This window comes from Periplaneta americana, chromosome 7, assembly GCF_040183065.1.
Source record: "Periplaneta americana isolate PAMFEO1 chromosome 7, P.americana_PAMFEO1_priV1, whole genome shotgun sequence".
Classification (NCBI taxonomy): domain Eukaryota; kingdom Metazoa; phylum Arthropoda; class Insecta; order Blattodea; family Blattidae; genus Periplaneta; species Periplaneta americana.
This window is the reverse complement of record NC_091123.1, coordinates 180,899,449-180,914,343: the sequence shown is the minus strand read 5'-3', so window position 1 is coordinate 180,914,343 and position 14,895 is coordinate 180,899,449. Positions and strand designations below refer to the sequence as shown.

The following is a 14,895-nucleotide window of genomic DNA, read 5'->3' as shown; positions in this document are numbered from 1 at the left end:
CTCTCCAGGCGTTTCTGCTTCTGTTCAGGAGTCAAGCAGTGAGGGACCCATCGCGCAGAAATTTTTCTCTTCTTCAAATTCTTTGTAAAAAAATCGAAATACTGAATTTGGTGAAATCCCCGTAGCTTCTGAAAGTTCCTCAATCACCTCGCTCAACGATCTTCTTGAAGACATCCGTCACAAGTTTGACACTTTGTTCATGTTTTGATGTTTTCGGCCTTCTTGGTCTTGCATCATCGTCTAAGCCAGAGGTCTCCAAAAAGCGTATCGTCATTCGTGATCCCGCTGCTGCCCGCCGAACACAGTGTGCTGTAAGGCTAGAGAAGGGTGAGAGACTCGTACCTCAACAGATGGGAGCGGTCAGTGGGGGATCGCGTTATCGATCTGCTTAAGTTTACAAATAATAACATCAAAAGAATAAGAAACATCATACGTTTGTATATTATTTTGACGTATATGAAGCTGGAGACCCGTCTGTTGCTATGGACACCAGCCATTGTAAATTCAACCTCTTCTGTTCTATGGTGCTTTTCAGTGCCTGGAATAGATCTTCTCCAGTTGTATTTTGTAATTATGTCTACAGTAGAAGACATTTAAAATGTTCATTAACTCCTCGGATGAAAATGGCTAGGTGAACTTTGTCATTTCTATCTGTGCTTTCGTCCAATGCAAGTGAGTAAGCTACAAACTGGTTAATTGTGGTTTCGACTTCAGATTCAGTTACATTTACAATCTTGAAATTCCTTCTCTGAACTGTAATTGGAAACAATTTAATTTTCTTAAACTTTGACTTTGTTCTGCACACAGTATTTTAGTAACGTCCTGTATGCACTATTTTACAAATGATGCTTCTGTAAAGGGCTTCATTGATTTTCCAATATTCCAAGCTAAAACATAGCTAGCAAAAAGCTTTTTTTGTTTAAGACTGAGGACACGTGTGTGATTTGTGTTTGTATTTTTGTTGTTTTATATTTATCAAAATATTTGTAGGCCTACGCATTTCATCTAAAATTAAACGAAAAACTATATGTTTGTCATGCGGAACTGAATGTAAACGTATTGTAATATACTGATTATTATGTATAACCAACAGTTATACAGACGTTCCAAAATAAATTATTTTCACATGTCCAACTTGCCTGTAATTGTATTATATTGTTTGTGAAGAGCCGAGTATTGTCGTCGCATGTTGAATTTTAACACACCCTTAAGAATTTTCGAACAAATTAAGCATTTCACATTCTCCCCAATAAAAAAAAAAATTCTCTTCCTATTCATCCTTGAATGTACTACGTCCATGATTAGAAGACATTGTGAAACGGTGGAACACTCCGACCAACACAATGATAATGGCAGTCCGCCACTACTCTTCGTTTGCGCATAGACTTTGAGTACAGTACAGGTGGGGATGGGTGAGGCTGAGCGCGCTCATTACGTACTGGCTTCGGTTCCGTTCAGGGGCTTACTCGCGAGTACGCTTTTGGAGACGTCTGATCTAAGCTGACACGAAAACGAGTAGTCAAATGAGAAACTACTACGGTCCACTTTAAGCTCACCACAAACTCCGCTCCGCTCCGCTATGGATTTCTGTGAAGTTTTGCCACATAAAGATTCGATCTTTGGTTATCAATCGACACAGTACCCGAGACACGTGTAGGCTCCATTTCTAGCTCTCATTGTCTAAACATAGAGTATGCTATGGACGAAACGAACACACATGCTTCTTCCTTAATCCTTCAACAGTAACTGACATAATTTTCATTGGTGTTGCGTCATCCACTTCACAGTTCTGCCCACCTGTACATTATTTATGAAATGTTTCTCGTATGTTTTAATAATTACGATAAATTATTTGGAAAATAATAGAACGTAACAGGCCTTTTTAAAAATGATACGTTTCTAATGTTACAATTTGTAATTTTTCTTTTCAACATTAAAATAGTAATAAAGTAAAATAGAACATTGAAAGGTCTTTCTGTTAGTGACAATTTCAATAAGTAAAAGTAACAAACATATTATTAAAAGAAACAAAAACAACAATAACAACAGCTAAACTGTTGCACGACAGCCAATGGACAGCCAAGCCTACGAGCCGACTGCTGGTCTTACGTCCATATGTCTCAACAGAGATCATCAAACCAGTAAGGGGGTAAAGTGTGATTAGCCCCATTAAAACTTGATTTCGCTACTCACTGGTTGAAATTTCATGAGAAAGTTTCTTCCCCCATATAGACCAAGCAGCTACGGCCCGGGATCCTAAAACAAGCACATACCATGATAAATTTACTGATAGGGTAAAATAATATATTTTATATCTCAAAATTTGGACAAATTGTAATTTTTTTTTTTTGTTTACCTGGTACTTCGAGACATATAGATTCAATATTACGTAAGACAAACATATAATTTATAGAAATAATTAATATAATATTAATACAGTGTGATTCCGTCCCTAGAGGCCCCAAACTTTTGTCTATAAAACTGCCATATACTTTTAAAGTTTCTCTTGAAATTTTGTATGCACATACCTTCAACAATACAAAAAAGGATCTAATCCCTCGAAATACATAGGTTAGGACTCTTCCTTAGGAACTGTAATTTTTGCGCTCTTTCCAGCCAATACTGAAGAGACTCAAGTATATAAATATCTACACTATACCGCCATTAAATATATGAAAAACCCAACCTCACTTGATTAATAACTAGGCCTATAAAAATATTCTATTTTAATAGCAATATTATTATCTTACGTAAGTTTTGTAGTTTTCAGTAACATACCGCCACTCAGTAAATTATAGAAATGAAGATCTAATTTAAGATATTCTCTACATCTACTTATATAACCCCAAAACGTTTCACTTTCATATCATCAATATAGCATTAATATGTATAATTAATTAAAGATAGTCACATCATGGTATCAACTATAATAATATTTCATTTCTAATGATAATAACGTAATCAAACCACCTCAAGTTTTGTAGTTTTTAATATCCAATACACAGCTGTACTCAGAAAATTACACACCGCAGAATCAGACTTGTAATTTATTTTTAGTAAGTCTTGAATTTTCTAATAACCAATTGAATTTGAGCTTTAAATATGCCAGCAATCCTGCAGGTCATGGCCTTCGTGTAATAGCCTATTGTTTATTGTAGTGTGTGTGTTTTGTTTTATTCTTAAAAGCCATTGGTTCTCAAAACTGACGACAGAGGATTTTTTAAAATAGCATTGTGTAGGAAAATTGAGGTTTCACTGAAAACTACTATTTTTCCGCATATCCTTGGATGCGAAGCTTCAAAATGGGATCATTGATTAAAATCCATTCAGCCATTTTATCGTAATTTCCATTACCAGTTCAAATTATATATTATATGGGTGTAACAATTAAAAGTTTAGGCTCTACTGTATATAGTTACTTGAAATACATAAAAGTAATAAAATCAGTTGTATTACAAATTGAATTCATTCAAATGTGTAGTCACGTTAAGGTACGCAGTATCATCAGTTGTCCAGGATTTCTGACGAGGGAATCTGGCAACCCTGTGTGGCATCCGAGGAGTAGGAGTAGTAGTAGTAGTAGTAGTAGTAGTAGTAGTAGTAGTAGTAGTAGTAGTAGTAGTAGTAGTAGTAGTAGTAGTAGTAGTAGTAGTAGTAGTAGTCGAAGAAGAAGAAGAAAACCTGCCCTCATCCTTTTTCTCTCAATAAGTGTACTAATGTGCAGGAATATGACTTCAATATTTGCACGTTAATTCAAGGGAGTAGAAGTTGAAGTATTTGAAGCTTTACGCAACATATTGTGAATCATTAAAGAGGAAAACGAATACAAAGTAAGGGCGTGGTCGGGATGTGTGGGAAGTCCTAATACACCTTCCAGGGATTACTTAATATACTTTGCAATCCATCACTTCTCTTTGAACAGTGTGGACGCTTTAAACAAAGCATCATCATTAAACAAAAGACAGATTCAGTAAGCATTGATCTTTAGACTTGACCGTGAAAAGATTTGCTCGGTTTCCTTGGTAATGACACAAGGTTGCAATGTTGTTACGTAAAGACGGAAGAAAGCCATAAGTATTGTTTTCTGGAACCTTAATTTCTTTCTTTCTTTCTTTCGCGCTGGCCTCCTATGCCCAAGGTTGAGGTTCGATCCCGGGCCAGGTCGATGGCATTTAAGTGTGCTTAAATGCGACAGGCTCATGTCAGTAGATTTACTAGCATGTAAAAGAACTCCTCCGGGACAAAATTCCGGCACATCCGGCGACGCTGATATAACCTCTGCAGTTGCGAGCGTCGTTAAATAAAAAAAGAACATTTATCAACTTTCATCTCATGATAAAATCAAATAAAATCATTTAGTTGAGCCGTTGAGAACAAAAGGGGAGCAAGTCAAAAATGGGTAATGAGGGTTAAAGTAAACATTCCCTAAAATACAGCGCAAAGTAGCAATTAATATTCAGTTTATTTAAACTATTAGTAGTCGGTGGATAGCAGGAAGGACATATTAATTAATTGATTAAATGGCGATCTTACTCGTGTTAATTTGTGTAAGCATGTGTGGCTTACAGCTGTTTCGGTGTTTCTTCACACCATCCTCAGAGCCTACTAGATCTCGGCGTCATCTCGAACTTCGCTGCCTGTTGTGTGGGTGCGTTCGATTGTTGAAAAGTGTTGAAATGTGGTGTCAAATAGTGTGTGTGTTATGAAGTTGATCTGTGTGTTGAGAATTTGATCAGGGTGTGTTTTAGTGTGTTTATATGTTTCATATTGTTCTAGTGTGTTGAGTTTTTGGTTTTTGGGTTGTATGTGTAGGATTTCCATGTCTGTATTTATGTTATTGTATGTGTGGTTGGCATTAGTTACGTGTTCGGCATATGTAGATGTATTGTGTTGCCCGAAGCAAATGCGTTTTCTATGTAGGGGATCCGGGTTGATACAGAATCGCCATTTAATCAATTATTTATATTCAAGTGTTAAAAGTAGTGTACGAAAAATTCAACATGGACATATTAATTGCTACTTTGCGCTGTATTTGATAGAATGTTTACTTTAAACCTCATTACCCAATTTTGACGTACACCACTTCTGCTCTGAACGGCTCAATTGGAGGACTGTAAAAGTAATATTGTCCCCCGCCGTATCATCGTGGTCAATGTAGAGTTAATAGCTCAATTGGGGTACTGCAGATTACCCCTTAACCCCCACTGCACATTCCCGGGCAGAGACAGTTAATTTGTCTTCTTCTTCTTCTGCCTGACAAGTGTTAGGCCACAAGGTCTGTTGCGGTCTCGCATAAAATTTTCACGCCATCTCTTAGCAGGACGACCCACAGATCTTTGGCCATGTGGTACATAATCATAAATTGCCTTTGGGAGTCTACTATTACTCATTCTTTCCAAATGATGTTTCCAATTAGACTGATATTGAACAATGTAATCTAAAACTGGTTGAGTTTTCAGTTTCTTTAAAATTTCACAATTTCTTTTCAGATCCCATTTAGTATAGCCCGCTGTTCTTCGCATGAATCGCATTTCACAAGCCGTTATTCTGCTTTCCTCAGTGTCCATGCTTCGCTGCCATAGCTGAGCATCGGTCGTGCCAATGTGTTGTAGAGACGTATGCGGGTGTGATTCTGAACCAAGGATGGTTTCATCACACTATTTATAACGCCCATAGCTCTTGTGTATTTATTAATTTTCTGTGATATGTCCAATTCTTCAAAAATGCAAAGATTGTAACCTAAATAAGGGAAACTATTACATCTTTGTAATATTTTATTATCGAGACAAATTTTACTTTGTATTGGGTATTTCCCACAGAATGCCACAATTTGTTTTATCTGTTGAAATTTCCATATTGTATGTGGCTGCTACTTGCTGCAAATTATATATCGACCTTTGGAGGTCGTCTTCTGAAAGTGCTAATAATACCAAATCATCTGCAAAGAGAATTGAATCCAATTTAAGGTGTCTGTTAATTTGTATATATCCATGGCGAGTTTGCTTCCACTCTTTAATTATTCGGTTCATTATAATAAAGAGAATGGGTGATAATCCACATTCTTGTCTTACACCAGTATCGAACCGATACGAGAAGATCTGAAGAGAAGCAAGCATTGCTGCGTGACGGATTGCATGATAGCTTTCGGTTCTCGCTGGTCGCCAAAAATCCACCACTGATGCACAGTACTTTACTATGGCATCATACCTAGGACTGCAGTTCGAAATGCGTGCTGGTTGGAGTACTCATGGGCAAGAGATTTTCTCATGAAATTTTGGTCACTGTATGTGACCGGTGTCCGCCAAGCATTGTGATGAATTTGGGAAGTTGCGATAGGTAGATTTTTCCCGAGGTTTTCTCAAATTGTAAGACGAATGTCATATAATTCCATGAAGAATCAAGGGACTCATTTCGCTGTCACAGATTCCACCGACGAAGGTAGATAAATTCGCAGTTGGTACAACGTCGTTAAATAACAGATAAAAATTATAAAATACTGTAGGATTCCATCTCCTCTCTATATCCAGTCTAACCTTAAAATGTGTCAGGAACATTTTAAGCTTCAGAGTGCAATAAAAATATATTCATCACTTCAGGCTTCGAGACTTTGGATCCGCTACAATAAGTTTACTGTGCTTGTACTATAGGTTGTTGACTCGCTGCAGGTAGTGAAAGGTAGAGATGTGTTGAGGTAACAACGTTGTTATCTAGAGTAGAGTACGGTAGAGCTGAGACGAGATGTTATGGCACCAACCTGCGCGAAGTTTTAAATTGCCGGCCAGCAGGGTAGAGGAGTGGGGATTGTTTGGGTTACGGTTCTCAAGCTCAGAGCGGCAGGCATATCCGTTTCATCTCTTTCTAAAAACATTCGTCTTACCTTAGTATCACCGCTTTCCTACTCAAGAGTCCGAAGGTACCTAATGGAATTACGTCCGCTATTCCATCTTTATATTCTTATTCCCCGTCCGAATCAGACGACTGATCTGTGCTGGAATCAGATGTCCCTAAGTTTATGGAAATGTTCTCGAAATACTGTCAATCACGTGCTCACTTTCAATGTAATTGTTCTCTACTTTCTCCACATAATCATAAACTGACATCCATTCTTGGAAGAAGCAATTGCAGAGTCGGCCTCTACTTATGCGTAGCATAGAAATTATAGATGAGTCTTCTTAGGACTTCCTCATCAAAACTCTACAGTCCACACCTGTGGAGTAACGGTCAGCGCGTCTGGCTGCGAAACCAGGTGGCCCGGTTTAGAATCCCGGTCGGGGCAGGTTACCTGGTTGAGGTTTTTTCCGGGGTTTTCCCTCAACCCAATACGAGCAAATGCTGGGTAACTTTCGGTGCTGGACCCCGGACTCATTTCACCGGCATTATCACCTTCATTTCATGCAGACGCTAAATAACGTAGATGTTGATACAGCGTCGTAAAATAACCCAATAAAAAAAAACTCTACAGATTCAACAATCTTCTTCTTCGGCTGTGATTTTTCTGGACTGGAGAAAGAATCTGCTGTTCCTGCCTCAATATTTTCCCTTCTTTCCTGATTCTTGCCAAGGTTCGCTTTGAAATACCAGTGTCAGCCAGTACTCTTGCATACATGCTTTTCAATGGAATTGGTATTCCATTTACAGCCTCTTCTGACATGAATTTCCATACCTTGTATGCTATTTCATGTCCTTGATTATGAACTACTCTATGATTTCACACCTTAGACAATGCCATAATGAGGGCGCTCAGAAGGACAATGTTTTCAGTATCAGCAATAGCGGTAGTAGCAGAACGATCTGAACACTCGGAATGCTAATAACCAACTAACCCAACACCCCTCCACTTGAGTGTGAGGGCGAGTCCAAGCAAACGAACTGAAATGCGTCTCTCGCTCTGGTGCCATAACTTCTCGTCCGGGCTCTAGTATGGGGGAACACACACATATGGACATTCTGAAAGTAAATATACATTACACAATGACAATGTCAAAAGAATGTGAAAAGCATTTATTCTCCTGTCTTGTGTTTAATTATACACAGTGTTAATAGTGGAAATAAACATGTAGCAATTTCAATTTCTTCATTTATCCAGTTGGTCGTCTTTAGAAAGTGCAGTTACAGTACCGAATTTTAATGTACTACAAAGATACATTTTCTGTGTCTCAAACGTAAATCTTTTTCGGTTATCTGCCAAACACAGTTTGTACTGTGAAAAGCTGCGCTCTACGTCGCATGACGTGATAGGAGCAAAACGAAAAAACCTAACATCATTGCAGTCTCTAAGAGACAGTCCTTTATTCTCGGGTGACTCTATGTCCACTAATTTGTTGTTTATATTACACAATGTTCAATATCCGTTATTTTTACATAAAATTGATTTCTACTTCTGTTTTACACGTTCAGTAACCGGTGTACTTGGTGTCTCATTAATTCTCTGTGTTATTTCCTCAATTAATTTGAGGGCTTCCGGCATCTCTTACTCTGATTTTTCTAACAGTGTAATAGTTTCAGACACAGTTTGAAAATGGGTTTGTATGAAAACTAAATTATTCGTCAGAACCTTCAAATCCAGAGCGTTTTTTCTTTGCGTATTTGTTGCCATTCATTCTACAGTACCCCCACCCACTGTACCCTTTACCACTATACTTAGTACGCCGTTATGCGGATTTCCAACTGAACTGCTCTATCGGATCCGAAGTTTCGAAGCCTATTTATGGGGTTGGACACATTAGGGTACGTACACGTTGGAGCGACGATAAACGATGAAGGAAGCAGCGATGCTATATCAGAGAGAATGGAAGCATGCATTGTTATTGAGGTGTGCATATTGGAGTAACGATAAAAGCGAAGATACACGATAAAAGCGACGAAAAAGAAAAGTTCTATTTTCTTCGCTCTTGTCGTTTATATGATCTCTGATTAAGATAATATTAATCTGTATAAATACCGGTGGTTATCAATATATCCGAATATTAATCGATTTATTATTATTTCGGCTTATTAAATTAATTATTGTAGATATTGACAAATTGATCAGTTGTGTATTTATTCGTCATATGTTATGTGATCACAAGAACCAATCACAACACAACGGATTTATACTAGCTCTGGGATGAAAAACGGGTTTAATTTTGTATGTATTTAAGTTATATTAACCTTGAACCTAGCAGCTGATATTTCCTATGTATCTTCTTTCATTAAGTGGATGCATAGAATATCTTCTACTGATAAATCAAAATGTTCGCTTCCCGCGTCCTCGTTGCTCCGATATGAACACTTGATTCTTTGATAATACCAAAACGTCACTAGATCATTTCTTTTATAGTTTATCGTTGCTCCAGCGTGTACGTACCCTTAGACGTCACTTGTCGCGTGAGAGCTCTGGTTGGGTTACAGTGCAATAGATCCTGATATTAGATCAAAAAGCTACAACCGTTGGCAAAGAAGATTGTAATACAATTCTGTATCAGCCCGGATTCCCTACATAGAAAACGCATTTGCTTCAGGCGACACAAGTTTGCATATAAAGTCAACATCGCCTGCATTCCGCTAGACGTATCTTGGATGCCAGTCCCTTCGGCTGTTCAGATTCCTCCCATCGTAACAGTGTTTCTTAACCTGTGGGCGGAGAAGGTGGGTCGCGAGATTAGTTAATGACCCATAAGACGATAGCTCTGGAAAACAACAAAGAGGAATTGAACCGTTGCAGTGTACAAGTACCGAGATTCAGACAATAAACAACATCCCTACACCCAATCGTTGTCGCCAAGCGGGTAACATAAACTGTGGACCATAAACTTAAAAGAATAGTTACTTGATGCTTTCTACTTTTTTTGTAGACATTCAGATATTTTCTACGGCTCATAATATTATTTTGGTCTGAGTGACTATGGTTTATTGTGAATTTTAGAAATAAAGAAATTTGAAACGTACACAAGTTTGAGATACAGTACAGTACATTACTTATTGGCTTTTAAGGAACCCGAAGGTCATTGCCGCCCTCATAGGTCCCTAACCTGAGCAAGATTAATCCAGACTCTATCATAATATCCCTCCTCCCTCAAATCCATTTTAATGTTATCCTCCAATCTACGTCTCGGCCTCCATAAAGGTCTTTTTCCCTCCGGCCTACCAACTAACACTCTATACGCATTTCTGGATTCTCCCATACGTGCTACATATCCTGCCCATCTCAAACGTCTGGATTTAATGTTCCTAATTATGTCAGGTGAAGAATACAATGCGTGCAGTTCTGCGTTGTGTAACTTTCTCCATTCTCCTGTAACTTCAGCCCTCTTTGCCACAAATATTTTCCTAAGCACCTTATTCTCAAAAACCCTTAACCTATATTCCTCTCTCAAACTGAGAGTCCAAGTTTCACAACCATAAAGAACAACCGGTAATATAACTGTTTTATAAATTCTAACTTTCACATTTTTTTTACAGCAGACTGGATGATAAAAGCTTCTCAACCGAATAATAACACGCATTTCCCATATTTATTCTGCGTTTAATTTCCTCCCGAGTGTCATTTATATTTGTTACTGTTGCTCCAAGATATTTGAATTTTTCCACCTCTTCAAAGGATAAATTTCCAATTTTTATATTTCCATTTCGTACAATATTCTGGTCACGAGACATAATCATATACTTTGTCTTTTCGGGATTTACTTCCAAACCGATCGCTTTACTTGCTTCAAGTAAAATTTCCGTGTTTTCCCTAATCGTTTGTGGATTTTCTCCTAACATATTCACGTCATCCGCATGGATTCTATTATTATTATTATTATTATTATTATTATTATTATTATTAATATAACAGGATATAGGCTATTAGAACCTGCCTCCAAAACGTCACTTTTGTCCAACACAATGCCCATATAAACCTGAATCCACGCTAGCCTATCCGCTAACGACAAGGATGATGATGATGATGATGATGATGATGATGATGATGAAGAACAAGTTAATAATACGAAAGGATTAGCAATAAACCCAAAGATTGCCACTTAATTTCGCATAGTTGGATTTAATTTTCAATTAACCAAACGTTCTTCTTCCTGCGCATCAAAGATTAAGTCCATTGACCTGTTCCGCCATCAAAAGAATCTTACCGTCAGATGTATGTCCAATTAACTGTATCGTAGGATATAATCTCCCTTGTTTTCGCATCGAAATGTAATTCTCTGTCTAGGTTCACAGTCTCTTACTCTTGTAGTAATGTATTTCACAATCAAAAGGACATATTACGGTTTGATGTTATAAACAAATGTTCACTTTATTACTCTCCCTAAATTCCCTTCGACCATTTCATTTGAAGTCTTAAAAGAAAATAACAAAGTAAAGACAGCAAAAACAAAATCTCCTTCAGAATTTTGAAATTGTTTAATCATGCTGTTCCTACACAGTATAATCAACAACCCTCAAGATTACAAGCTTTTCTAGGCAAGCAAACATCTTGTAAATAAAACAAATGGAAGATCATGAAGATAATGTCTAGTGGAGAAGATTAGCTGCAAAGCATCATGGGACGGCGGTCGGCTTTGTTTTGCGTCCTGAGTAATCAAGTTGCCGCGTAATCAGATTTTGACGACGGGTCCGATCTTCGTGACTTGAAGCAGGCAGAACTGGCTTCATCGTGCAAATAACGCGCAAGAAGCTACAAAAAGATGCGGTGTGCCCTCCATTTCGTAAAATTCCTCTGGTAAATGAGCAGTTATTCTCATAGTGGTAATAGTGATCGGCCTGAATCCAACTCTCACACGTTCTGAATGAGATACGTTCATGTTGTACGAGATTCTAGATTTCTATAATACAAAATTATTAATACTTTTTAGGTTTTATTCCCTTGTTACTTACTTACTTACTTACTGGCTTTTAAGGAACACGGAGGTTCATTGCCGCCCTCACATAAGCCCGCCATTGATCCCTATCCTGAGGAAGATTAACCCAGTCTCCACCATCATATCCCACCTCCCTTAAATTCATTTTAATATTATCTTCCCATCTATGTCTCCGCCTCCATAAAGGCCTTTTTCCCTTCGGCCTCCCAACTAATACTCTATATGCATTTCTGGATTCGCCCATACGTGCTACATGCCGTGCCCATCTCAAACGTCTGGATTTAATGTTCATAATTATGTCAGGTGAAGAATACAATGTGTGCAGTTCTGTGTTGTGTAACTTTCTCCATTCTCCTGTACCTTCATCCCTCTTAGCTCCAAATATTTTCCTAAGCACCTTATTCTCAAACACCCTTAATCTCTGTTCCTCTCTCAAAGTGAGAGTCCAAGTTTCACAACCATACTGAACAACCGGTAATATAACTGTTTTATAAATTCTAACTTTCAAATTTTTTGACAGTAGACTAGATGACAAAAGCTTCTCAACCGAATAATAACAGGCATTTCCCATATTTATTCTGCGTTTAATTTCCTCCCGAGTGTCATTTATATTTGTTACTGTTGCTCCAAGATATTTGAATTTTTCCACCTCTTCGAAGGATAAATTTCCAATTTTCATTCTTCATAGTCTAGTATTTAAATTTAAAATATTTAAATTTATCGTATTTTCATAAATTTAGCAACTTTAAACTGTTGTGGCTGCGAAACCCTATCACCCAATAATCAGAATCATGGTTTATTTTGATGCCGAAAAGTTAAAGTTTATATTGACATGTAAACAGTTTTTCTTACTTTTTATGGAAATGGAGGAATTTAGATTTTTCTTCATTAAGACGCCTTTGCCCACGAAATAGTACATTATGCAACGAGCCTATAATGGTAGTAATTAAGACGCAAGTATGTTTGTTTATGAAACTCGCTTGCGCTCGTTTCATAATTTTCATACGAGCGTCTTAATTACCATTATAGGCAAGTTTCATACGACTTTTTATGCTCGACCATATTTCTAACTTGAAATTATTCAAAATTAGGTCATGTTGTGGTTATGTGTGAACTGACCTGAATTGTGAGATGTACGCAGACGCGAAAGTATTGATTTTTTCCGAGGCCGAATGTCATTGACCCTGATAGAGAATAAGATGAACATTAGTCTGATATAACCTGGAAATTGATTTAGAATTGAAAAACGAAATGACAAATTGAATTTATTTGAATATTATTTACAATTAACGCTAATTATTATAGTAACAGAACATAACCTTCTGCGACAGTATTGGATTTCCAGCCTCCGTGACTTTTCGCTAATTGTCTTTCGATTGCATATCCGAGAATAATCGATACTTGCGGTTTTATAACGGTACAAAGGTGACTTGTCATTGGCTGAAAACCTGAACTTTAATGAATAGGTGTACTTTAATGAGGTGCATTAAAGGGCTACTGCCAGGTGTATAATTACTACATTTCGGCTTGGTCGAGCATAAAAATATTTTTAAAATATATGGTTAGATTCCACATTGAAAGTACAAATAAACATATATTTTTTACTGGTGCACCGTTGATAAGAAATTATTGAAAATATCAAATAAAGAAAATAAATAGTACGCGCGTGGACTAACCAGCTGACTGTCAGGTGGGAGCTAGCCGAGGGAAGCAAGGCCAGGAGACATAAACACGTGATGTTTCGTCTAGTAGCGCATAGCTGGGCTAGCTTTATCACAACTTTTCATAAACACAGGAGTAAAATGATGCCCAACGCTCGCTTATCTTCATCTCTCGGCCAGTTCGTGCGGTACTACGCCGTTCAAGTCTAGGCGTGTGAAAATAATTTATTTAATACCCTCGAAACTTATTGCCGAGCCACTAAGCAAAGAATGCCGAATGCATCTTAATAATGCAAGGTTTTTTCTCAATATTTTTTACATTTTTACAAATGGGCAAAAAGCCTAAAAGTAAGTAAAATCAGATTATCTGTCTCTCTGTATATAATACAAATAAGGATTACTTCTTAACATAATCTACCAAATGTCAGCTTCAAAATGAGCTCCCGTTCAATGTTCTGCAGTAAATGGTACCAGAGTTTTCAGCGCTGAAAGAAGCTTGTTTTTATAAAATGCGCTAAATTTGTCGCTCAATTATACGAAAACCGTTTGACTTTCGATAGTATATTTTTGAAAATGCATTCTCCTCAGCACCTTGTATGAATAGGGAAAAAATTAGAGTATTAAAAAATGCGAGGTTTTTTACTGATCGATTTCATATGGAATAGCCCACATGTTGGAAGTGGTAATAGTGATCTGCCCGAATCCAACTCTCAAACGTTCCGACTGAGATACGTTCATGTTGTACGAGATTCTAGATTTCTATACTACAATATCATTAATACTATTTTAGGTTTTATTCCCTTCTTAAAGGTATCCCCGTAACATGCCATGAAGGCACTTGGGGGGGCATGGAGGTAGAGCCCCATGCTTTCCATGACCTCGGCACTAGAATGAGGTGGTGTGGTCGGCACCACGCTCTGACCGCCTTTTACCCCCGGGAAAGACCCGGTACTCAATTGTATAGGAGGCTGAGTGAACCTCGTGGCCGTTCTGATTTATTCCCTTGTTAGGGAAAGTAATTTGATGAAGCAGATTTTCCAGATTTTTGCGGAAATATGCGTTTTCAACATCCCTGATAGTGGTTTCCAACATACCGTCTCTCTTAATAAAGCGATTACACCACCATTATTTACCACTAACTATTTACAGAATATTTTTGTTTGAGCTTAGTACATGCACGTATTTTGAGGGGTGCACAGGTTCATTACGGGGTGCCCATGCACCCTCGGCACCCCTCGTAGAACTGCCTATGTGGAAAATTAAAACTGAGCGTGGTTCTGAATCTGAGAGGGAGCTTAGCTGCAGGTAACCTAGCAGAGACACGAAGGCGTTCCCTGCTCAGCTCGTATAAAAAGCTCCAACACAGTGAGCGCTGCATGTATCTCCTCTTACTAGTT

General features: G+C 37.8%; 1 protein-coding gene across 2 annotated transcripts in view; it reads right to left on the bottom strand.

Annotated features, from left to right (window-relative positions):
- The window catches only part of dachs (unconventional myosin-IXb-like dachs), a 414,275-nt gene that overhangs the window by 327,095 nt on the left and 72,285 nt on the right, over positions 1–14,895 (bottom strand). Inside the window, exon 2 of one of the 2 annotated variants that reach the window (XM_069832004.1) lies at positions 2,194–2,256. The exons of the other annotated variant lie outside the window; for it this stretch is intronic. Within the exon in view, the coding sequence (XP_069688105.1) occupies positions 2,194–2,256 (63 nt within the window). The remainder of the gene's footprint in view (positions 1–2,193; positions 2,257–14,895) is intronic. 2 annotated transcript variants of the gene reach the window in all.